Source organism: Halichoerus grypus, chromosome 3, assembly GCF_964656455.1.
Source record: "Halichoerus grypus chromosome 3, mHalGry1.hap1.1, whole genome shotgun sequence".
Classification (NCBI taxonomy): Eukaryota; Metazoa; Chordata; class Mammalia; order Carnivora; family Phocidae; genus Halichoerus; species Halichoerus grypus.
The window spans coordinates 41,069,345-41,095,586 of record NC_135714.1 but is presented as its reverse complement, the minus strand read 5'-3'; the positions used below and the strand labels follow the sequence as shown (position 1 = coordinate 41,095,586).

The 26,242-nt window shown below is 44.4% G+C and overlaps 1 protein-coding gene across 3 annotated transcripts in view; it reads left to right on the top strand.

Annotated features, from left to right (window-relative positions):
* Positions 1–20,165, top strand: part of USP46 (ubiquitin specific peptidase 46) — a 54,859-nt gene extending 34,694 nt beyond the window's left edge. For 2 of the 3 annotated variants that reach the window (XM_036093040.2, XM_036093039.2), the window contains 5 exons: positions 5,316–5,392; positions 12,016–12,099; positions 14,221–14,418; positions 15,325–15,403; positions 16,273–20,165. In XM_036093040.2, the coding sequence (XP_035948933.1) occupies positions 5,316–5,392; positions 12,016–12,099; positions 14,221–14,418; positions 15,325–15,403; positions 16,273–16,374 (540 nt within the window). In that variant the 3' untranslated portion in view covers positions 16,375–20,165. The remainder of the gene's footprint in view (positions 1–5,315; positions 5,393–12,015; positions 12,100–14,220; positions 14,419–15,324; positions 15,404–16,272) is intronic. The other variant, XM_036093042.2, reaches the window with a different exon arrangement.
* The last annotated feature ends 6,077 nt before the right edge of the window (positions 20,166–26,242 follow it).

The window sequence follows — 26,242 nt, the reverse complement described above, 5'->3', positions numbered from 1 at the left end:
TGGGTGGCGCAAGTTGATTATGCATCTGACTCTTGGTTTCGGCTCAGGTTGTGAGATTGAGCCCGTTGTTGGGCTCTATGCTCAGCGGGGAGTCCGCTTGAGATTCTCTCTCCCTCTTCCTCCCCTGCTCATGCGCTTTCTCTCTCTCAAATAAATAAATAAACCTTAAAAAAAACTTAACTACAATTGTGGGATAATTTTATTTCTTCCTCTAATTCTGTCAGTTTTTGCTTCATGAATCTTTTACTTTTTTTATTTTTTAAGATTTATTTATTTATTTGAGAGAGAGAGAGAGAGTAGGGGCGGGGCAGAGAGAGGGACAGAATCATCAAGCAGACTCTCCACTGAGCACAGAGCCCAATGCAGGGCTCTATCCCAGGACCCTGAGATCATGACCTGAGCCAAAATCAAGAGTCAGCCGCTCAACTGACTGAGCCACCCAGGCACCCCACTTTTTTTTAAAAAGGATTTATTTATCTTAGAGCATGAGTGGGGCTGGGGGAAGGGGAGAGGGAGAAAGAGAATCTCAGACTCCCCGATGAGTGTGGAACCTCACAAGACAACACAGGGCTCAGTCTCACAACCCATGAGATCACGACCTGAGCCAAAATCGAGAGTCGGTCGCTCAACTGACTGAGCCACCCAGGCATCCCTCTTTTACTTTTTAGAAAACAACTTTATTGATGTATAGCTTATATGCCATGAAGTTCATCCTTTCAGTAATTTTCAAAGCAGTTTGGTGAGTTGTGCAACTATCATCATAATCCAGTTTTTTTTTCCTAATTTTTATTGGAATCCATAATCCAGTTTTAAAACATTTCTATTACACCAGTAAGATCCCTTGTACCCAGCAATTAATCTCTGTTGCAAGCCTCAGGCCACCACTAATGTTTGTTCCATTAATGTTTAATTACTGGTATGGGGGGTTTGGGGGCTCCCACTTTATTATTTGTTTTCTATTTATTTCCCCTCCATTTTTTGTTGTTATGTTCCTCCTCCTCTGCTTTTTTTGAAAAAAAAAATTTTAATATATGTATATATTGATATATGTACATACATATTTGTATAAACAGTTCCATTTTAATCTTCCTCTTAGTATGTATTTGTGTGTGTGTTGTTGTTTGGGTGTTTCTCTAGAGATCATAATATATATCCTTTACTGTTCACAGCCCATGTACAGTTAATAATGTCACTGTTTCACATAAAACAGAAAGCTTATAACTGTACAGGTGCAAATTCCTTCTGCCTGCCCCTACCTTACCTTGTCCTTCTGCTGTAGTTATTCTATGCATTACATTTATGTATATTATAAACCCCACAGGGCAATGTCAAAATTACTACTCTTGATGCTCTTCATTCTTTCTTGAGGATCTGGATTTCCATCTGGTATCATTTCCCTTTGGCTTGAAGAACTTCCTTTAACCACCCCCCCCCTTTTTTTTTTTTTTGTAGTGCAGGTCTTTTAATAATGAATTCTCTTTATTTTTCCTTCATTCTTGAAGGATCTATTTATGGGCTATTGACAGTTTTTTCTTTTAGCACATTAAGGATGTTCTACTATCTCTGCCCTCCGTAATTTCTGATGAGAAATCAGCTTCCAGTTGAACCATTCTTTTGTAGTATGTCATTTTTCTCTCCATGTTTTTAAGATTTGCTTTTTACCTTTGACTTGTTGCAGTTCGATTATGATGTGCCTTGGCTAACCTTTTTTTGTATTTATCCTACTTTGTGTTTGTTGAGCATCTTGAATCTATAAATGTATGTCTTTCCCCAAATGAGGAAATATTTCGCCATTATTTTTCAAATAGCTTGTCTGCTCTATTCTCTCTCCCCTTCTGAGACTCCAATTATATGTATGATATTTTCTAACAGTTTTCTCAGTATCTGTTTTTATTTCAATCTTTTTTTTCTTTATTCTTCTCATTGGATAATTTTCTGTTGATTTGTCTTCAAGTCCACTTTTTCTTTCCTTTGTCATCTCCAGTTCATTGTTAAGTCCATCTGGTGTATTACTTTTTCATTTCTAGAATTTCCATTTGATTCTTTTCTTTTTTTTTTTTTCCTATTTCTCTGCTGAGATTTCTTTTTTTTTTTTTTTTTAAGATTTTATTTATTTATTTGAGAGAGAGAGACACAGCGAGAGAGGGAACACAAGCAGGGAGAGTGGGAGAGGGAGAAGCAGGCTTCCCGCGGAGCAGGGAGCCTGATGCGGGGCTCGATCCCAGGACGCTGGGATCATGACCTGAGCCGAAGGCAGACGCTTAACGACTGAGCCACCCAGGCGCCCCCATCTGCTGAGATTTCTTATCTGCCAAAGAAAAAAATCTTGTCTGCTCATTTCAACATCTGCATCCTCTGAGGATTGGTTTCAGTTGTCTTCAGAATGTCTCCCATTAACTGGGTGATGGGCATTGGGGAAGGTATGTGTTGTAATGAGCACTGGGTCTTATATAGGACTGATGAATCACAGACCTGTACCCCTGAAATAAATAATACATTATATGTTAATTAAAAAAAAAAAGAAAAACGTGTCACATTTTCTTGGTTCTTCACACATTTTGTAAGTTTGAATGGTATCTAGGACATTGAGGATGTAAAATTTGAGAGAACTCTGGGTTCTGTTATTTTGGCTTCAGTGAGTATGATGTTTCCTTGAGTTTTAGCAGGCAGTTCATCTTGGCTGGACTCTAACTACAAATCTGTTTCTTAGGCGGCAGCTTGAATCTTGGGTCAGCCCTTTTGTATCTGGCTGAGCTGCTGTGAGTGTACTCTGTGCGTATGTGGCTCAGCAGCCCACCAGAGGTGTGCGCAGACAGAGCTGGGAATACCCTCTGATTCCTCCCCTTCTTGCCAGTAGACATGGTTTCCCAGACTCAGTTTTCTGGTTCCAAGACCAGACAGACTGCATTTGTTCCCCTATAGATCCCCAGGGAAAGGCTATGAAACCCTGAACTTACCTGTGCAACCGTTCTCTTCCAGGTGTGGACTCCCCATCTACCTGTCTGTGTTTATTCTCCAACACCTTCAGGTAGCTGCTTGTGTTTATAGTTAGCTGAGTTTTATATAGTTTTCTGGAGGAGTGTAGGAATGGCAAGATCTTAGTCATTATTGGAACCAGTTTTTCATTTTAGTGAGGCAGAGTCAGACAATAAAAAAAATACAAATAAAACATTTATAATATGAAATCATTGTATTGGTTATCTATTGCTTTGTTACAAACCACCCCAAAACTCTGAGACTTAAATCAACTATCATTTATTATAATTCATTCAACTGTGGGGTGGCTGAGGGTCACCTGATCTAGGCTGGCCCTGGCTGAACTTGTGTGTTTGTATTTCAGCTGGCTCACTTCTATGTCTGCAGTCTGGCTAGGCATTTTGCTCTCAATTGGGCTTGGCTGGGGCACCTTAGTGAGAACAGCTCTCTTTCATGGGTCTCTCATCTTCTTCCTGGGAATAGTGGACTAGCCTGGGGGCCCCGGGGTGGCTTAGTTGGTTAAGCATCTGCCTTCGGCTCGGATCAGGATCTCGGGGTCCTGGGATCGAGCCCCGTGTCGGGCTCCCTGCTCAGCGGGGGTCTGCTTCTCCCTCTCCCCCCTCTCAGGCACTCTCAAGTAAATAAATAAAATCTTTTTAAAAAAATAGTGGGCTAGCCTGGGCTTATCCTTCTTATGGTGATGACAGAAATGCAAGAGAGCAGTTTTGTAAGTGCTTGTTCAAGTTTCTGCTTATGACATGTCCCCTAACTTCCCACTGGCCAAAGCAAGTCGTATGGCTGAACTCAGAATCAAAGATGGGAAGCATATCTCTTGATGAGAGGATCTGTAAAGTCATACAGCAAGGAAGCCAGCGTAGGCGGTGGTGAAGATTTGGGCCTTTCATGCATTCTACCATAGCAGTAACAAGTGCCATTTAAAAAAAAAAAGGGCAGAATAGTGTGTGTATATGTGTAAGGGCATGTGTATGTATGTAAATGTATACATGCCTTTTTTTATACAAAACTGGAATTCGCTTATAGAAGGTTGTATAGTCTACTTACTCATTTAATATGATATCATACCCACCATGTAGTAAACCATTCCCAGCTCTTTGCCCATTTTAGGCCATTTACAATTTTTACACCCCTTCCCCCGACTTATTGAGTGTTTAATTTTGAAAGCACCTTACATGTATTACTTTATCTTTACAACAACCTGGTGAAATACTCTTAGTGTCCCCACTTTATAGATGAGGAAACTGAGGTACACCAAGGCTGAGTAACTGGCCTACAGTCACCCACTGCATAAGTGGCAGAGACAGGATATGGAACTGGAAAGTCTTTCTCAACACCCTTGCTTGTGTGTACTAATAAAAGTATAAAAGACTGTGTCCACATTCTGAATATTTCTTTAGATAATGGCCTAGCGGTGGAGTATCGGGTCATAGGATAGTTGTCCCACTTAAAGGAGTGTTTTCTCATTTTGCTGCCAATTGACTGAACACTTCAAGGTTGTTGCTGAGCTAGTTTGTCCCTCCCCCTGCAAGAGAGTAAAACTCCAGGCTTGCCAGTCAACGGCTGGAATGCAAGCAGTTTAATTCTGTGAACCTCAGTAAGTAGGAGAGCCAGGATTGGTGTGGTATGAATGGCAGGGGCCAAGAAACAGCGGGGCCAGTGAGCCAGCTCCCGGGAGCAGTCCGCCGTAGGGTGGCCTGTGTGAGCCAGGGCTCCAGGCCAGCTCCAGGTCCAGCTGATCACAGACAGCCCAGGGCTCTGCAATGATGGCCATTTCCGCGGCTCAGGGACAGGTGCACGTGTGGTTAGTGTGACCCCCCCAGCCCGGCACCCATCATCTCCCTGGCCCCAGGCACAGTTTGGATGATGAGGCTCTGGAACCAGTGACTTCAAGGGACTGGTTGGAAGGATGCAGACGGCCTCACAGAGGTTGACTCTCTGAGTAGTGAGTTTTAGAAGTCTCTTGTCTTTTTTTCCATTTTTTTCTCATTCTGCCAGTTTGGGCTCTATGGGTGTTTTGTCTGATACTTCCTACTTTGAAATGAGGGGGAAGGTGAATGGAGAGGAAGCAAGATCTGGTTGAGTGCTAATTATTAAAAGTTCTAAATTAAAGCTGGAATAGGAATTCAGGTAAATTGAGAATTTGGGACTTTCTCTAGATTGGGTTGTTTTCAGTGTAACTCATTGCCAGTGAGTATACAAAACTGCACATGACCAGGCCTGCAGTTTTGGGTTTTGGTTACCTGTAGGTGTTCAACATTTTATCTACTATGTCTCTTATGTATTTTGTACCTAATACTTTTTTTCTTTTTTCTTTGCTTCAGGTTAGTAGCAAAGATGAAGATTTTCTTGACCTTTCTGTCGATGTGGAGCAGAATACATCTATTACCCACTGTCTGAGGTAACCTCATGAATTCTGACAGTGATCTGAGCTTTTGATCAGGCTAGTAAATAAGTGGGGGTGGGGGGGCGGGGAATACTGTATTTCCTCAGGAGGTAATCTTCCTTTCTGTTAAACCCATATAATCCTATTATTTTCTATTTTTTCTTTCCCAAGAGAGATTAAAAAATAAGTATATGTGGTCTAGAGAAGAAGCATCCTGCTGAGAAGAAAGAGGATCAAGTGGAAGTCATTAGTCCTTAAGTTTAAAAATAAGTTTTAATCTTTAATCCAGATGTGGGCTTTGGCTTTCATCAGTCTCTCTCTCTCTCTCTCATCCTTGTCTCTCTGACACACACGATTAATACACACTACCCATGCCTACCGTTACTCTTTTTTTTTCTAAGCTACTTTGAAAAATTATGTCCTTTTGAGTTGAGAACCAGTGGGGGAACCATCTGTTCCTCCATCTTTCAGCGTTCTGTGGAGATGAGTGATGGAAAGAAATTCCTCCTTGTTAGGGTTGAGAGAAGGTAAGGAACCCGGAGCGCAGAAGAGCACATGCCCCGGATTCCAGGCATATTGTGTATTGACTTGAACATTGGAAATGTGCCCAGAGTCGACACACAGACATGACTCCCTTTTCCCCTTCCCCCTCCTCTTCCCCCTCCTGCTCTCAGTAGGTTGTGAGGGCTTAGAAGCAGCCCAGCCCTACTCTAGACACTGGGCGTGGAGGAGCGAGCATCAGACACGTTCCGGCTCCCACAGCACTTACATCCTAGGGGGAATCCACAGGCGATGCTTGGTGCTTTGAAGGAAATTAAATAGGTCTCCAGAGTGGTGGGTTGTGGGAATGCCAGTGTGGACCCTACGGTCAGGGCAGGCCTCCCGTTGCTTGGGGTACCATAGCTCAGAGACATTTTAGAGTGTCTAACAAGACACTGTGGATCTTTACCAATGGCGATTGGGTGACAGAAGTGTTATTTCAGGAGTTCAGGTTACTTGGAACCTTTTAGAAGGAGACATTAAGGGGACTAGTGGTGGTGGTTGGCTGTTAGAAAGTCATCTTCCGGGGGGACGGCACCAACGCCAACATGGAAGAGCTTCTTGGTTCGTCTGCTGTCATGTGTTGCGTGAGTGGGTGGCGGGGGCCCTGATTGTTTTCCGGTTTCCCAGGGCCCCAGGTCTCCCTCTGCTCCCCGCACTGATAATTAGTTGCACGGCGTTTCCTGCTGGTGTGGTGCACCAGCCCGTGTGTCCAAGTGCCTCAGGTCCAGATGTCTAGGACGAGTGTGTTAACTCTTACAGGCAAAGTGTTTTGTAGGCCAGGATGGCCTCTTGTTCTTCTGAATGGTTCTGTGTATGCATGGGTTCCTAATATTCCTGTGACAAGAAGCCATCTTTGATTCCCCAAGGTCTAATAATCACAGGGAGTGGAAAAGTTACGGTTTTGCCAACTTTAGTTGCAGATGAAGCAATGGGAGGAAAGATATTACTTGCCTGTTTCTCCGCCTTTTTTTTTTTTTTTAACGAGTTGGTGTTAGGGAGAATTTGGTTAGGTTGACTGCTTCTCCTCCCTTCTAAGAAATTCCTGGGCTGCTCAAAAGGGCAGATGGCAGTGGCTGTGGCTTTGAGATCTCAGTCAGCCAGGTAAAGGGCTTACTGGTGAGTTACGATTTTAATCTTTGGGGGAAACTTGTTATGGAGAAATGTAACTCAGATTTATGTTACCTTTATTGATTGGTTGGTTGATTTGAGAAATGTACGTGTGGGTCATGCATACCTGAGGAAGGCAGGCTGGAGACATTTGGAGATGTTAAAGCTGGGGTGGGAGAGTATGAAAGAGCTTTGGAACGCCCTTTTTTTTTTTTTTAATTTTAAAGATTTATTCATTTATTCCAGAGAGAGAGCAAGCAGGGGAAGGGGCAGAGGGGGGAAAGAGAGAGAATCTCATAGACTCCCCCAGGTGCAGACAAGGGACTCGATCTCACGACCCTGAGATCATAACCTGAGCCAAACCAAGAGTTGGACACTCAATGGACTAAGCTATCCAGGCGTCCCTGGATGCCTTTTAAACAACATTAGATTTGACTGACTTACCTATACCTGCCCTCACAGTGCCTGAGATCTCACCTCTCCAACAGGAAGATGGGCCTGGGCTGGGTGTTGCCACTCACCCTCACACTCCCAGAGTTCTGGGCTAGGAGTGGCAGCTTTCTAATCTATCCCAAAAGAACAAAGTGCCCAGAAAGGCCCAGGGAATCAGTGATGCCCAGCTGATCCACTAACATTTTCCATCTGAGGCAAAAGAGAAGAAATGATTACAATCTTTTAGGTCCCTTTCATGGTTCAGTTCAGTTTGCATTCTTAAGGGTTTGTTTTTAAAATTAGAACTATGAATTTTCTTCTCACTATGTCTGCATATGTCTTCTGATGTGATATGTTATCTTTCTTTCATTTTGATGACCCAAAAGAAGTTACAAATCAAGCTAAAATTGTAGGATTTGAATGTAAGGTCTCTGCCACCTCCTTCCAGATGGTTAATTCCAGTATGGTTTCATGGCTTTTGTCCCAGAGGAATGATGAAGGAAATAGTAGTTCGTTCAGGATACAGGGCTGCGGGAACCATTGGATCCATACTGTAACTGAACTAGAATCCTCCCATTTCAAACGTCAGTACCGTGTCTCAGGCCGGGTGAGCCGTCCGTATCATAAGTGAACACCGAGGAAGTTTTTCCTTTTCTTCTTTTGAACAGCTTAGGGATGGCCTCAGGCAAAAACTTCAGATACGTGAAGTTTATCTTAATTATCCTTCCATGGCATTTTGGGTATTTTTTGCCTTTCACTTCAGTGCCTGAGTGGCTCCTTCACAGAAACCTTCCCTTTAAGTTCCACCTTCTGAAACCGCTGTCCCTTGCGCTGTCTTCCTCGCATCTAAAATGCCTGTTCTCCCAGTGCTGCGGAAGTCAGCTGGGAGGGAAGCAGCTCTTCATTCTCCTGTAGCTCTGTTTTAAAAATTTATCTTCTCTAAAACGAATTCCTTTTCTACTTATTTTGAGAAACCTCTTTTCAATGTTCTCTACACCCAGTGTGGGGCTCGAGCGCCCAACCCCGAGGTCAAGAGTCATGCGCCCCACTGACTGAGGCAGCCTGGCGCCCCTGAGAAACAGCTTCTGTATATGAAGTTCATACGCATCCCCGCCACACATCCATCGCCACGTGCTTATTTATTTATTTCTCTGACCTGTGTTTGGTTATTATTGATACATAATAGTATTTCCTAATATTTGACATGTGTTTCTCGTGGATTTCTTTTTTCAGTCTTCTTTAAAACTCTAATCAGTGGTTCTCAAATTTTGGTGTGTATGATAATCACCTTGGGGAAGTTGGCAAAAATAGGGGCCTGGCCCATAGTCAACTTCAGTGAGCCTGGGCCTCTATTTTTAATTAATTTTCTAGGTGATTCTAATACCACCAGAGTTTGAGATCCACTGCTCTGGGTCTTTGCTGCTCAGACAGTGGTCCGTGGGCTAGCACCAGTGACATCACCTGGGAGCTCATTAGAACGGCATGTTAGGCCTCCCCCAAGAACGAATGAGCAAACCAGAATCTTCATTTTGACAAGATCTCCAGGTGATGCAAATGCATGTTAAGGGTGACAAAGCACTGGGAACAGTGCCTCTCAGACTTCCAAGCATATTGGAACCGCCTGCTCTACCTGGAGAGCTCCTAATGTAATTGAGTGGGGGTCAGGGGGAGGGATTAGGCACTGAGATTGTTCTGGAAGCTCCCTGGGTAATTCTCACGGGCAGCCAGGAGAACTGCTGATGTTGCTGCTGTCTTCCTTAGAACAAAGCTTCCCAACTGGTGTGCCTCGGGAAACAGGTTACAGTGTGTGTAGGTCACCTTGGCTCCTGGGAGGCGGGGCAGAGCAGCTGCGGCATTGACCAAGAGGCCTGCTGTACCTCAGTTACCTGCTGGGGTCAGCCCCTTCTCCTGGCCTAGCGTCATTTTCCCGTTCTCCACCCACAGATGCCCTGGGAGCATTACTGTGTCCTTCCGGGGGTGGGGAGCCTCCAGCCAGCTGGGGCGGGGCAGGCTGGTGGTTATTTGTAAATCGGGCCTTTAAATTAAGTACTAACTTTGGTATATTTCCACTCTGGGTCTGCAAATACTTCAGGAAACTTTCTTTGAAGAACAAGAGTAGAAAGTGTTTTAATTCCTTATTCACCACTGTGCTTGCCTTGATGATTCTGGTTCTTCAGCTGGATGAAGAGGTACATCTGTGGTATACATCCCAATGAGGTGAATCTCCACCATCATCCAAACGCTCCTCACCCTCTCCCTGCCCCCCACCCACCAGTTCCACCCCAGCCCTGTGTAGGCCAAGAAAAGCATTCACGTCAGTTACTTTGTTGAAGAGTCAGCCTGTGTTCATTCAGCTAAGTCTGAGTCTCTGTTATGCACCAAGCATCTGAGATCTGAGAGTTGAGTAAATTGCCTTCTAAATTGTTTTCTTGCTTCTCGGCCCCTCCAATCCTTCCTCCGTAGTGCTACCAGAAATGGTATTTCTCAAAAGCACTGATTAGGTCTTTTCCTCGCTGGGGCCATTAATGGAATTCTAGAGCCACGGGGTCCGCGCCAGCTTCTAAGACACACTCCGTACCTTGCCTCCATATTCCTGTGCTGCAGCAGTCCCTTTGTCTGGATTCCTTGACTCTTACCCACCTGGCACACTTTCCCTCTCTGAGAACCTGACTGCAGCATCACCTCTTGGAGATGACGTGCGTTACCCCAGTTCAAGTTCGTTTCTCCTTCCTCGGTGCTTTCCCCTGGACTTGACACACCTGCTTCTGTCTTCACTTAGCCAACAAATGGAGTGGCATGCTGCATCAGGCCTGTTCTCAGGGCTGGGGATGTGGCAGTGAGTGAGATAGACGGAACCATTGCCCACAGAGAGAGGAGTCAAGAGATCAAATAGGAGGTTGGTTTCAGATAGTGCTGAGTGCTCAGAAGAAAACAAGACAGCAAACAGGATAGAGGCTGGGTGGATTTGCAGAAGGTGGACAGAGAAGTCTTCTCCCTGGAGGTGACATTTTTGCTGAGCTCTGAACAATGACTGGAGCCAGCCATGGAAGCATCTGGAAAGGAGCTATTTGGGGAAGCAGCACATGCAGAAGCCCTGAGGCAGAAAGGCTCCATGGCGCTCGGAAGGGAAGGTAGGAGGGAGGTCAGAAGAACAGTCAGCGGTCTGAGGGCCGAGGGCCTGTCTGCCTTGGCAAGGTATTTGGTTTTATTCCTAAGCGTACTGGGGACGGGCTAGAGGGCTTTAGGTGCGAGAAGTGTGTGAAATGACTTTTTTAACCTGCCCGGAACACTGCCTACTGTAAAATGATTTGGCTCACTTGCGCGTGTCTCTTAGACTGGGGGCAGCGTGAGGGCAGGTGCTTCTGTGAGCCCCCAGCACCAAGTCCAGAGGACTATCAGTTAACGGTTGAGTAGTGAATGCATGAGCCATCTATGGTTTCTTATGATAAGCTCTGTTTAAGTGTGTGAGTCAGTAACACCATGTAAATAACATTTTCTGTTTAATAAAATCTGATCATTCTGCTGCTAGGACACTCCCTATGAATAAAGAAATATCACAGGCTCTCTCCAGACTCCAGGGTATTATATTCTGGATGTTCTTCTCAGCCTTCGAAGCAGTACCACAGGAATGTGAAATAGAATCTGAATGACCAGGAAAGAATGAAAAGCCGTGACATTTAAAAAATGAAAACTATAAGTAGCGCGGTAAAACCTCATGATGGGGTGAATACAGATATAACATCGGGCAGTGGCATTTGGCCTCAAAAGGAGCCAAGGTGCGGGATGGGGAGCAGGGGGTTGGAGGAAGCAGGCATCTCCTGCTAATTAGGGATTTTCTTACGTCAATCTAAGGGCAGTTGTATATGATTTAAATTTCATTATCTTTCCCTTTGTGCCCTTTGAAAATATAGATCACCTGAGATAGACTGTTTTTCATTACACGATAATGTCACCTTGCATTTTATGTGATTGACAATTTTTCGGACCTGACTTACAGTGTAACGATGGGCTTTTACCCATCATAGTGAGGAATTTTTCTGTTCTAATTTTTGATCTCCAGGGTACAGGTGGTCTTGTTAAACCTTGAGATTTGTTTTTTGAATCTGTTGGAAACCCTAATATATATCCATGTGTATCCCATGAAATAAAGCTCTCCTTGAAAATCGCCAGTGGTGAAATCATAACCCAGTCTAGCAGGCATGGTCTAATGGCAATCACAGCACCTACTCATCAGAAAGATCTTTTCTCATTGCTTTTTTCCCCACATTCACTTAAAAATTACCCTACAGGTCACCTGGGTGGCTCAATTGGTTGAGTGTCTGCCTTCAGCTCAGGTCATGATCTCAGAGACCTGGGATCGAGCCCCATGGCGGGCTCTCTGCTCGACGGGGAGTCTGCTTCTCCTCCCTTTGTGCGAGCTCTCTCTCGCTCTCTCCCTCTCCAAAATAAATAAAACATTAAAAAAAAATTACCCTACAGGTAATAAAGGGTTTAAAATATGGTATAGCAAGTACATTTTGGACTGTGTTTTGAGTTGAAAATATTTTTGTCTGCAGAGACTTCAGCAACACAGAAACACTGTGTAGTGAACAGAAATATTATTGTGAAACATGCTGCAGCAAACAGGAGGCCCAGAAAAGGTGCGTAAAGGATTTAGCCCGGAGGGTGGCTTTGTGTTGAGGGAAGGAACCATATCTGATTTTGAATCCCAGTTCCATGGGCTCATGGCCGAGGAGCTTTGGAGAAGTCAATTGCCTTCCTCCCTGGAGAAACGCGGATAAGAATGCCTACCGTGGAGACTTGTCCATTTGTCTGATTGTTGGATCATTTGTCCATTCATTCATTCAACAAATGTTTATTGCGTGCTGTGTGCCAGATGCTGTGCTGGGTAAACGAGTGGTGATCAGATACGATTACTGTCCTCTCGAGATGAAAGGCAAATTATAAAAAGGACATAGCGTACAACACATAGTAGATATCTAGTAATACTGTTGGTATTGCCTCAGTGTTGGAACTTCTTATTTCAGAGACACAAGAGGTTAAAAAAGTTAATCACTGAATATGGAAACATGAGGAACTCAATAACACATCAGTTATATGGGTGGGCGATAAGTCATCACATTCTGAATTGATACGGGATCCGTATCTTTTTGCCTATCTTTTTACCAGCACCAGCTGGTTACAGCCCCTGGACAGAGTGCGTGATAATCAGGGATTCTGTTATCTGCCCCAGAAATCAGGAAGCTTGACATTTTAATTATCCCGTGAGGCCTTACCATGAGTTACACTTACCCTGCCCACAGTTGTGGAATATTCAGAATAGCACACAAGAGCTCCTGACTGCCGTCTGAAACCTTCCAGAGTCTAGAGCTGAGCCCGGAATAGTCCCTCTGCCCAGCCTCCGCAGCTCCCCCCCCCCCCCCGCCCCCGCCCCAGATACGCACATCTTTCCTCCCTGCATCAAACTTATCAAAGGTTAGTCATTCCAGCAGATGGGAATGGAGGGCAGAGGTGGTTAACTGTTGTGAGTGATCGGGGAGCTCCTTTCTGCTCCCCGTCCTTAGAATCTCGGTCTGCTCAAGGCCAGCCCAGGCCTTCCTGTGTGGCTCAAAAACGTATGTTCTGCTCAGCCCTGGAGGTTTTATTGATTAAAATATTGTGTGTTCCTGTAAAATACGGTGTTCCCCACGATTCTTATGTTTCTGCTGGCGTTGCTATTCACTTATTTTTATGAGCAGGGTTTTACCTCAATAGATTCCTGAACAGTGGTCTCTTAAAATTTGTCCTTTTCAAATAATATGCCTTGAAAATGTATACAGCGTTGCCACTCACTCAGGAGGGGGGTCCCAGAAGGTGACCGAAGATCCTCTATTCTAGCAGAATTACCTGCATAAACTGTTGTTTTTGTGAATTTTTTACCAAGGAATATTAATGGTCACCTAGTGAAAAAAGCTTTCTGTGTTCATGTAAGTTTGGGAAAGGCCACATCCAACAAAAGAGAACAGTTCCTTCACTGTAGGATTTCTCAAAATCTTCAGTATGCCAGTGCGTAGGGAGGAACTTCAAAATCGAAAATAACCCTGTCCAAACATGCCCCAGAAACCCCGCCTCTGTGAGCACCTCCAGGGCTCCAGCAAGCCCAGTTTGGGGAGTGTAGCCCTAAGCCAAGCCCTACATTGTCGGAACGACGACACAGCGAGCACACCCGGGGAATGCCTGACACGGAGTGAGTGTGCGCCGAGCGTGCCTGGCTTCCCGGCGGCCGGCAGTGTGGTATGGGAAGCATCCCGGCCGACCCTCGGAACCTGGAAGGCCAAACTTCAGCCTTCTGCTTGTCCTCCCCCCAACTTCCTTTTCTCAAAAGCTGTCACCCCTCCTCTCCACTATCTCCAGATGGGGTGCCGGGGGGTGTGGTTGTCCAAATACTGTTCCTTTCTGGAGGGCAGCAGGCAGTCCTGGAGAGCAGGTGCATGTCCTACTTTTTATTGGTACAAAAATTCAGGACGGTCTCCTTTGACCAAACCGAAAGAGAGACCTACTGTGGCACGTCGCTCGTGCCGGCTGTGACCCCGTTCGCCGAGAAAGTCGGGGAAGCCAGATCTCCGCACGCTTGCGTCCTTTCATTCTTGAGAGCGGTCCGGTTGTTCGCTGGATTGAAGCCCGTGAGAGCCCTCCTGCTGTCCATTTGTGTGGCCGCTGCGTGCTCTTGTCCCCTTGGCCGCTGTGGGGGACAACTGATGGTCTGTTTCGTGGTTTCTCAGGATGAGAGTGAAGAAGCTGCCCATGATTTTGGCCCTGCACCTGAAGCGGTTCAAGTACATGGAGCAGCTCCACAGGTACACCAAGCTGTCTTACCGGGTGGTCTTCCCGCTGGAGCTCCGGCTCTTCAACACCTCCAGCGACGCCGTGAACCTGGACCGCATGTACGACCTGGTGGCCGTGGTGGTTCACTGCGGCAGGTGAGGGCAGGCGGGGAGGCGGGGTGCTGGCCGCACGGGGAGGCTCGGGCTCGGGCTCGCACCCCAGTAGACCCCGCTGTGCCTTTCCGGGGCCCTGAGACTCCGTGATATGGTACTTTTGAGGTTGTCTTCCAAGCTCTTTCTTACCATTGCAAAATAAATCTAAAATGTGCTCTTTTTAAAAAAAATTTTTTTTAAATATACTCTTAAAAATATTCTTTATGCCATTTGTAGTCTTTACCCAATCAGAAAAAAAGAGAATAAGAGAGAAGTCCCCTAGATATGGAGATGCAAAGCGTTTTGCTGGAAGTCCTTTTGAGCAAGTATTTTTTTATTCCGTAGCTGTAGATAGAAGCATGGAAAAGTCCGTTGAAAATTCACCCGTTTGTGATCCTGTGCTCAGCTGGGACAGGTTTCTGTTCGCTCTTTCCATGCAGTTACTCTGGCTTTATTCTTCATGGCACTCATTACCCCTTGAAATATATTTATATTTTGGTTTGTTCATTGCCTACCCAAGCCTTACCCCAGGAAAGTGGGAACTTTGTTTTCGTCACTGCTTTTCTGTCTGACAGCCAGAAGAGAGCCTGGAACATAGTAGGTGCGCAGACGTCGTTTGTTTATATTTGTGAGGCTTGAATATCCGCTTTCCCCACTGGACTGTGGATCTTTAGAAGACCGATGTTTTTGCATCTTCGCCAAAGATTCCCTTAGGTTCAGCACAGCACCGCCACGTGGGTCCTTCCTCCATACGTTGTGGCCAAACTAATGTGGGCGTAGACATGACCTGTACCAGTTCTCTGTCCTGATGAGAGGGTTGGTTCTCATAAATCACTGCTTATACAGAGCTACATAGTTTTTTTAAAGAAGTAAATGTTAACTTGATAACTTCTGTTTGTTCTTTTCCAGCGGTCCTAACCGTGGGCATTATATTACTATTGTGAAGAGTCACGGCTTCTGGCTTTTGTTTGATGATGACATTGTAGAGGTTGGTATGCAGGTGACAGTCTGTGCCCTAGCCCCGCTGTAGGGTATTCTGGGGAATGTGCATGTGTGGACGTTTCCTAAAACAGGCCTGTTTTCCCCTAATCTGGCTTGAAAACAATTCACATTTCTCTCGTAACTCAACCCTGCTGCTCTTCATTCTCTGTGGAAAGGCAGAAAGGGGTGTGATGGGGGCTCATTAATACTGTGTTCTTGTTAACTGATCCGCCATAGATGTGGGATCTCTGTGTCACCCAAATCATATTTATATTATATGTAAGTCCTGTTTTCCACTGCGACCAAAACCCTCTCTGGTACAGACCAAATAATAAACTTAAATAAAAAAAAGTTCTACTGGAATTCTTTCATTATACCAAATTTTCTTGTATTGATTGTTAAAAATACTTCTTCAGTCTGTTGGACCTGAAAATCGTTCTGTCACACTCAAGGGTTCCATGTATTGATTTTGTTGTAAAGGAATACTAGCTGGGAGAATTCTACTCTCAGACAAGGTCCACTTTAGCTCATAGGGCGACACTAAAGGGAATGATCTCTGATGACCTGAAAGAATTAAGGTTTTTCCCAAGACCCCCCAGCTTACCCTTTGAAAGACAGAAGCCCTGGCTTCCTCAAAGAGTGCCAACATACGGCGGCCTCAGAGATTAAAGGGTGGCTTTCCTCCTCAACAATTTGCAAGTTACGTAATTGTGCCCCTTTGTCAAGTCTGGGGCATTGCCCAGTTGCTGTTGAGAGTTCCCAGTTGTGATTTTAGAAGAGTGTTTCTTACATTTTCTCGTTCATCCTGTTTTTCTTTCCTTCACACAGTCCTCATGTTAAAAACAATGGTATTGTTTTGTGTCTCTTTTGTTGCAGAAAATAGATGCCCAAGCTATTGAAGAATTCTATGGCCTGACATCCGATATATCAAAAAATTCAGAATCTGGATATATTTTATTCTATCAGTCAAGAGAATAACTTAAAGACCTGCGGGACTAATTCAAATGGGGGGAAATGTTCCAAGCACTCTTCCGTGGTTTCCCTGCACACTTTCCTCCCCAGCGGCCCATCAGGGACACGACGCCAAGTCCGACGGTCTGGCTCTGTTAGACTTTCTCTCCCTTTGGTTTTTTTTTTTTTTTACACGCAGCACTACTTGTGGTTTTATTTTAGTCTGAGGTAGTGTTAACTGCAATCAGATTGTAGTAAGATTTATATGAGTAACAGTTGCTAATTTGGGGATTGGGTAAATGCCCCACCACTGGCTGTGTCTGGCTGAAGCCGAGTGACATTTCCTGCGAATGTCTACAGTCTGTTTTGGGTCTCTGCTGAATGGCCTAAATGCCTCCCGGGATCGCGTCTCAGTGCATTCCTCTAACTTGTCCCTGGAAGCACCGCTACCCAGTTTTTGCTGCTGTGCCTCTTTTCTGCCAGGAGGACAGAAGAATCGGGTAGATGTTCACCTTTTAGGGCTGCAACTATAGCTTTAAGTTTGTGCAAGTGAAAACATTGAACAGTGAGTAACCTCAATACTAAGACCATCCTCCAGGTGGAACAGGGTGAAGAGAAGCTGTTCCTGGGGGCTCGCGCCTGCCCCGGCCTGTGCTCTCTCTCTGCCAGCCTTGAGAATCCCCGAGGCTAGGAAGGTAGGAAGCTCAGGGCAGGCAAAGCCAGAGGAGGAAGCTTTCGTGGACAGTGAGAAGTTACTTTTCTTATCTTTCTACCAAAACCACGCGTCAGGAAAATAACCCTATGCTGTCTGTTCTTAGTGACCCTCGGCTTCCATGAGGTCCTGTGAGTCGTGTCTGTCCTCTCTCTGGCACTGCTAAGCTTTCCCGGGTGTCATTCCAGGCCTGCTGGTGTTTTGCAGTCTGTGGTCACCGGGCTGAGCCACCGCGGTGACTGCTTCCGGCCCAGCTCTCCTTGGCCGGTCAGCGCCCACGTCCTTCTCTATCAGGAAGGACAGCGGGCGCTGCAGCTTCACCACCATCGGCCGCGTGGTACAGCTGTTGGCTTTTTCGCATTTCCATCTGTTTATTGAGGTGCTGGCGAGCCCTGGGGCTAATGTGGAACCTTCCCTAGAGGGATTACTGGAGTTAGCTGGGTGTGAATGTGGGTCAGAGGAAGTGTGAGTGGGTGGGTGGAGGAATGAACAAAATGGTGGCGTCTCTTTGGCTCAGACTCCTAGAATGCTTGACAAGACAGTTTATGGAAGAACCTCATCTCACTAGAGTTACTTTTACCTTTTTCACTTTTGTTATATATGTATTTATTAGATCATTTGAGTATTGGTACCTTTTATTAAAAGGGTCAATTTGGTGTTTTGCTGTTGAGCTGGTTTTTGGATTCTTACAAATAACTATGAGTCCTAGATCTTGGCTTCCTTTGGGAAGTCAGTTGACTTCCATACACTATAATATACTGTGAACGTATTATTTTGTTACCTAATAAATCAGCGAATGAACATGCAGATGTTTGGCATAATGTGAACTAAAATTGAAATCGAAAATGTTAGCGGCCATTTTGTAAAATGAAGAGCGTAGCACTTTATCTAGATGAAAACTGGATTCTTGTTTTTGACATATCTTGAACTGTTTATTGCTCAGAACTTAAATAAGCATGCCGACACTTCATTTGTTCATGCTTGAAGTGAAATGTTTTACTTTTCACTGGAGAAGACAAAAACAGGGTGATCTTCACGTTATTGTTTTATACAAGTGATACTTTGCCTTGTTTAGAGGCAAATTCATATTTATAAATATTTTGTCTTTTTTTCCCTCCATGAAACATATGCAGTAATCAATTACCTGGAAGGTGAGTATTTATTCTGTTTTTAAGGAGAGACACTTTGCAATTGAAGGTGACTGATACAAGGAACTGTTTGTACTATATATAACCCATATATTTGACTGCAGGTTGCAAAGTTTTTAAAAAAAAAATGGTTCATATCTAATATATTTGGAACTGGTTCATAAGAAAAACTATTAAAATTATCTTTGAAATGACTCTTGAAGCTAATTTATTAGAAACAAAAAGTTTCAATTGGAGACCTACAGAAGTAATATCTAAATGCTAAGTCATAGGTTCAGTGCATTTTCTTTACTATTATTATTAATATTATTTTTTTGTATGTGTAAAGAGTTTTTCCCAGTGACTTAAGAGAAGAAACTGAAAGGGTCAGTTAGAATTCAGTATTCCTGGAGAGAGGTTAGGAGTAAAGAAGAAGTATGGAAGGTAATGCAAAGGCATTAAAATGGTTGTGTGATGCAGGAAAAGAAGATTGGAGAAAGACCAAAACACACTTGTCCACCGACACTCCATCAGATTTTTTAACTTTAGAGCTATCTGATCATTTCTTTCCTCTTCAATAAATGAACAAACACTAGGCAGCTACATTTCCCCCTATCATTTCACTTTATGTAAAGACAGTAGCATGCAAACACTTTATTTTTCACCCGTCATTCATCGTATAAAGCAGAGAACGATGTGAGATGTGTGAGACCATTCTGAGGTCAAGGATAGCACAAAGGCTCAGCAATATTCCCTCAAATCGCCGGGGTTTTATGTGTCATTTTCTGGCAGGAGTTAGAGTAGGCCTGCTGTATTTCTTTTAAATGCTGCAGGTTTTAGAATAAGTTACAGTGTTTTACACTTAAAACAGAGAAGAAATATTTGCTTTATTGGTTACTTACTAGCTGAGCATCTAGATGTATGGTACAGTTTGCTAAAAAGGCATTTGTTTAAAAGCCTCTTTTGGCAAAATGCTGACATCCAGTCCGGTTACACGGATGCATTTTCCATTCCAAGGCAGCATGAAGTGGGCTGGTTCGCCAAGGAACAATACAAGAGGGTGTCGGTTCAAATTGGAAGCCAGTCGTATTTGGTTTTACGGCCTGGCATATTTTGGATTTCAGATGAAATGGAAAAAAAAAAAAAAAAGGAATGGTCCCTATGCATTTATTTTCATGGATATGCTTAATTTCATGGGCATGCCTAACAATGAACTATGTTCTAACTGGAGCTTAGGACTTATTTTAGATATTGGAGTGTAGCTTTATTACAGATGGATTTTATCTTTAAACATTGCATTTTGATCAACTTTGTATATTCACGTGTATTAAAATATCGTGCCCTTTATGTTTTGCCCTCATTTGCTATTATATGGTCAAGGCATTTATCAGCACTATTGTGAATAACTCATGTAAATGGCATGGGTCAGGGAAAATTATTTCCTACTTTTCTGCCTAATTAAATTTCTGTTTTCCAGTATTACATTAATTTATTTTTGGCTTCCATTTCTTTGTAACCAAAATAGTTACTGTATTTGTATGGCATTCATTTGATTTTGTTGCTAAAAAAAGTTTAGTTTTTATTTAAAATGATCTGTACCTTAATTTTCTTTTAATGTAACCAATTCAAGCACTTTAAGCAATAACGTCAATCTTGTGAAAGTTCAATCAGTTTAACACCCTGCCTCTAAAATTGTTTGCAAAAAAATAAATAAAATAGGAATTCCCTTCCTAGAGAATTATATCTTAGTAATGTTACACACATGGACTTAAAATCCTTTTTATAAAATGTGCGTTATTGGCAAGTCTCATGTCTGGGTAATCATTCCAAACTTAATTTTGATGCAGTGGAAATGTAAAGAACCTTCTGGTTATTGTGATTTATAAATGCAGTGCTACTGTCAAGGTTGATAAAGTCGGTATTCTGAAGGTAACTCAGTCCTGTTTTTGAGTAAAAAAAAAAAAAAAAGATAAACAGAAGCAATCCAGAAACCTATATTTGGGGAATAGCAAATTGAGGCTATCAGTGGGGGGAAAAAAAATTAGGTTCAGGTATATTAAACATCACAGTGAATTCCTTAGCTGGGACTCTGCATATAAAAATCACCTTTTACCAGTTACGAAATAGAAGATCCATTCCGCAAATAAGAAAGTGGCTTCCAGAATCTGATTTCTAGGCCCAAGCGGGAGTATGATCCTGGCCCTCTTGTACTGACAGCCAGCCCCTAGGCTTCTGGATGGTTTCTGAGCTGTGGGGGGCCCCCAGCGGGGTGCACACCACTCCCTACAGGGGCCTGCCTGGGTGGGAGCAGCATGTTGTCTCCTTCCCGAGACTGAGACTCGAGCTTGCTGTTAAGATGCTCAAGGCTCGGCCCCTGCTCCCCAGGCCAGTCCCTTCAAGGGGTCCATGTGTGGGCAGGAGATTGTCATCTGAATGCATTTGCCTGGGCCCAATTATGGGAAATAAAAACAGACCAATTTCCATCTGTCTTCTCTCAGGGCAAGTCAGCCAAACCTGACTGAACTGGGAAGCCACCTGGAGCCACCATGACTGTTGTAGGAAGGGAAGACCTTAGGAAAGTCTTTTCTAGGCCTGGTTCTGTCTGTTAAATGGGGTTATGCAGGATAGGTGCGTCCCCACCAGCAGAACCCAGTTTCTGGGGAATGAGATGTGTTCTCCATTTATCCACCATTTCTGTACATTGATACCTAAAACACCTTTAACAGAATGAAGGCTTCCTTTACCTCTGTTTATTTACATGCAGATAAAAATCCTTGCGAAGTCATTTTCCCCCCTGAGGGAAGATTTTGATTGTGGGGATGGTACTAAAGACAAACCACTTAGACTTGTCCTAGAGATGCCCCAAGTGGGGAGATTTCTAATGAAGTGATTATTTAGCACCTATTACACGCCAGATTTGTTAGGACTTGGAGGACAACAAAGGGGAGCAGAGAGGACCCCCTTTCTCATTGTTTACCTCAGGGAAAAAAAAAAAGGTCTGTGGAAAAGAAATTTAAATTATGGAAATACTGCGCCTGAGGGGAGTTCACAGCTGAGCACTGTTTAGCGTTTGGCCTGGGTCTCACGGAGCAGATGGGCAGTTAGATAAAGCAGGCCCATCCCTTTCTTCCCTCGGGCCCCCTGTTGGAGCCCCACTTGCCTCCCTGCCTGCTCCTCTGAGGGACAACACATTTTTAAAAACTGTAAATCTGTTATATTGTAGCAATGGCCCTGAGCATTTTGCCTCTTAATTTCATGTCAGAGGAGCCAGAATTTTGAATGTCTTAACAGAGGGATTTATGAATAAAATAAACAATCCTTTTACATTATTACCAAATAATTAACAGCCTGTCCAAACGTTAGCAAAACCAATCCGGGCATGAGCGTTTCTAAGCTATATGACTCAATGACTTTATTGACTTATCAACCTGTGTTCTCCTTTTTGAGCTCCCTTATGTTTTCAAAGTGCTTTGAGCAAAGCACGTGAGGAGCTTACAAATGAGAAGCTTCATTTTGGTTGTGAGACACCAGTCAGAAACATTAAATGTTGTAAAGAGAATTCCTAATTTTGTGCTCATTTCCCACATGATGATTCATAATAAAGTATTAATGACCCTAGGGTATCCTAGTCATGTTGTGAGATGCGTCTTCACTTTCTCCTCTACCTCGAGTGAGCACACGGGCTCCATTAAGGCACTGTGAGGTTCCACCGAGGCTCGCCATGAGAAGGTCGGGCACTTGTGTGCGTTGAACCCCTATTTTGGTCTTACCTCCTCCTCATAGTACGGAGCTTGGAGAAGAAAACATAGCTGTGGATTTGACTTGGCAGGAGGCAAAATAATTTGATAGTTGAAGCCACCATTTCTATGTATTTAACCAAGTTCTCCTGTGATTCAACTCAACTGCATTTGTATTAAAGAGTCTCTCAGTTGACCTTGCCTGAGAGAACATTCTGTGCTGAGATAACTGAAAATAAACACAGGAACAATTTAAGAGTGAGCCTTCATCCCTCCTGAAGCAAGCTAAATATCTTCACTAGAGAGCTCATCTCCAGGTTGAGAATTGCCTGTATCCCACGCTGAGGGGTAGAAAAATATTTTATGAAACCTGTGTGAAGACTAATTCTCTGTCCCCCTCCCCCAGAATAAATTGTTTGAAAAAGTGAAAAGTTGCTTCTGCATATTTTTCCATCTCTGCAACCCCCCCGCCCCGCCCCGCCAAGGCCAGAGAACAAAAATAAGTATGAGTTGCCAGCCTATGTAGGTCGTCTGTGCCAGTCTGAGGTGTCAGCAGAGGTAGGGGTGAAGGCTGTGGAGTGGAGAGGATCCCTCTTCCTGGATGTTCATTGATGGCCCTGGCTCTCAATTATGTACTCTGAGAAGTCAGTTTATGAGGGACAAACTTCCCTCAGAGTCTGCCCTCAAGTGAGAATTTGGACAGAATGTGGAAGAATAAGGGGGTGGGGCTCTCCGAGGCATCAGAGGAGGGGAATCAGGTTAAGACCCTTCTAGCCTGGGTCTCACTCCTGCACCTGGCCCAACTTACGTTTGCCCGCAGGGTCAGGTGAGCCCCAGTGAACCCCACAAGCACCTCTAGCTGATGTACAGCCTACAGAGGCCGTGCCATTTCTGTTACTGCCCTGATCTGGATCGCTGACAGAAGAATTTTAGTCTCATTCAGAAGTAGTGTGGAAGAGCCCTACGGGACTTGGACTCAGCTCCAGGTTCCAGTGGGGGGGGAGGAGGGGGTCACTAGCAGCTGCTCTCAACAGAGCACGTGGGGCAAGCAACAGCTCCAGAGCTGAGTCCGATCTGAGTTCAAGTCCTCACTGTGGCATCTGGTCGGAGGATGCTGGAGATCCTTCCCCTCAGTCAGATGTTGGACATGATGTTGGGCTCAGGGTGCTAATGAATGGTATTTGGCAAAGGGGCCCTTCTGCACAGGTGCTGGAGGGGGATAAAAACACAACTGCCGAGAACAATGGAAAGCCTAGAGGAACTAGTGTCAGTGATGACGTTCTGGGGCACCGTGCTATCCTGCTTCCTTTGATCTAATCCTCCCCACATCTTCCAGGCGGAAAGACAAGACCAAACCGAGCGGAGAACAAGAAAAACAGCCCCGACAGGCGGGAACTAGCTCACGACAGCCACGTTTTGGATGTTGTTAGGAGCTGACCCGGTGGCTCCAGCCGGGCCACGGCGTTTTCCGGCTGGACACAAACAATGTCACGGAACACCAGCCTCAGTCAAGGTCATGCTGTGACCGTGATGAAGTGACACAAGAGACAAGGCCCCTTCGTAGTTTTATCTACACACAGGCAAAAACAAGGTCACTGCAAACCACAAACTGCCAAACATTCCTCCCTCCCACCAAACCTGAGTCACTGCCACCCCTTTACTCACTGTCCCAGGTGAGATTCAGCGTCAGCCACGACCAAAGAATTATCCCCACTTCCAGACAGCTCCCAATCCAGAGTGAACCCCTGTTCCTTGGACCCTCCCCCAAATGACCCAACTGAAGCCCCAATCCCATAGGTTCTTTCTGCACGCTCTTACTGAGCTGCCCCACGCTTCCCCACCATGTGTGGTCTCACTGCCATGAGCATTAAACACGATTCGTTCAACCCCAGTTGTGTTCCTGTTTGGTCTGGCTGGAGAGCATCCACAGAGGAGTGTGCTAGACTGAGAGATAAGCCACTTCCCTGGGGTCAGCCTGGATCTGCTGTTCTCATGGCTGGAAGAAAAACGAGCCACACACATTCAAGGCTGTCATTAGTGTCCCGGTACGTACTGGTCTACAGGAACTCCTGCCCAGAGGGGAAGGTGGTGTTGGTCTAGATGCCAAGAGAGGCTTCTTAAAGTAACTGGATAAATCTGGACTCAGGTTTTCCTAACTTGTAAAATGAAGTTAGAGCAGGGTTGTGATGTGCAGAAACTGCTGGAAAGTATGGTAGGCCTTGTAACATTAACAAAGACCTCTTCTAGGCGTGAAGCTTCAGACGTGGAAGAGACACTCTCTGTCTTCAAAGAGATCATTTTCTTCTCTCCTTTGTCCCTTTCACATCTGAAGCTTCACGCCTAGAAGAGGTCTTTGAGTAAAAACAAGTGCTTCATTATCAAGAAGAAGCTTGCGTGGAAGAACCTAAGAAGAGTAGAGGACAATTGATTACTGGTCCCATTTAGCTTGTTAATGTTACAGGCGGGAAGAGAAGAATAGAAGAAGAAGGGGAAAAAATGGCATCACCAAGGAACTGATATAAAGTGAAGTTAAGTGAAACATCTGACAGCTACTTTGGTATTTTGGAAGGTAACAGGGAGAGTGCCCCACAGCAAGCCAGCGAAGATGACAAGGCATAATTTTAATCCTTACAGTTTTGCCCAAGCGCAAACATACTGTTCTCTCTCTTTTTTCCCCCTGCTATTCACAATTTGGTTAAAATTCTGAAAGATTTTATTTATGTATTTGACAGAATGCGCATGGATACACAGGAGCAGGGGAAGGGCAGAGGGAGAGGGAGAAGCAGACTCCGCACTGAGCAGGGAGCCCAATGCGGGGCTCGATCCCAGGACCCCGAGATCATGACCTGAGCCGAAGGCAGATGCCTAACCGACTGAGCCACCGGGGGCCCCCACAATTTGGTTAAAATTCTTTGCAAGCTATTGGTTTTTGTGCACACAGACTGTAAGACCTCTGCAAGAGTGATACGGTGGTAGAGATTCATTTATTGTTTTTGAATTTCTGGAAAATCATTTTGCCCATTTTGGAGCAGTCTTACATTATTCTTGCTGGAGGCATTTATTTATAATCATGTCTGCTGACTCCAAACTATAGGATATATCATAGAATTTTAATTACCTTAGGCTCAGGATTATTCTCTTCTCCATTTAGATATCTGAGGGAGTGATGTACGGACAGAAAGTCTATAGTGACATTCGAGAACAGGAACTGGGAATGATGGAATGAGGTACGTGTGAGAAGGAAACCCAAGGAGAAAAGTTGCAAAGCAGAGCTGAAGGGAACAGGGAGAAATAGTTCTTTTTCTTAGGGATGGCTGGTTAGTGCGTGACTTCTGTCACACTAAGATTTAGATGAAGCTGACTGATGGGATCTATTCTAAAATAGATTTCAGGGAGAGCAGATTATATAAATAAATACACACATACATATTTAAACTTTATTATAAGAAAGTAGAGAGAATAGAATACTGAACCTCCATGAACCCACGACTCGTCTTCAACAGTTAATTACGGCTGGTCTTGTTTTAGACTGATAGAATCTTCAGATTGCACTGGAAAGTTACCAAAACTCATAAGTCTCCAACTCTTCTGGGTATCTAAACACATAAAGGATAAATATATGAGGTGTTAGCACAGTTCAGATGAACAACCCGCTTTAAGTGATTACCCGTCTTCTTTGTCATTCCTCTAGCTTGAAGTAATGTGTCATTCCTTGAACCTGAAATGTTTCTGCATAAATGTGGAAACATTTTTGCAATACAGAGGTTTTACGCTTGAAGTAGGCTTAACTTGCATAATGGCTAAATAGCAAGATATAATGAAACTGAAGCTGCAGTGTTTGAGGGTGACCACATTTTTTTTTTTTTAATTGTATTTATTTGACAGAGACAGACACAGCGAGAGAGAGAACACAAGCAGGGGGTGTGGGAGAGGGAGAAGCAAGCCTCCCGCTGAGCAGGGAGCCTGACGCGGGGCTCAATCCCAGGACCCTGGGATCACGACCCGAGCCGAAGGCAGACGCTTGACGACTGAGCCACCCAGGTGCCCCGAGGGTGACCACATTTATTTGGAAAATTACAGTGAAAATAATGGCTCTTCTATTAGTTATGAGCTAATCTAGATTATAAAATATAGTCTTACAAATGTTTATGCAGAAGTGCAAAGTTTTGGGGCACCTGGGTGGCTCAGTCAGGTAAGCATCTGCCTCTTGAACTCAGATCAGGTCTTAATCTCAGGGTCGTGAGTTCAAACCCCACGTTGGGCTCCATGCTGGGTGTAGCGCCTACTTAAAAAAAAAAAAATTAAAAAATGCAAAGTTT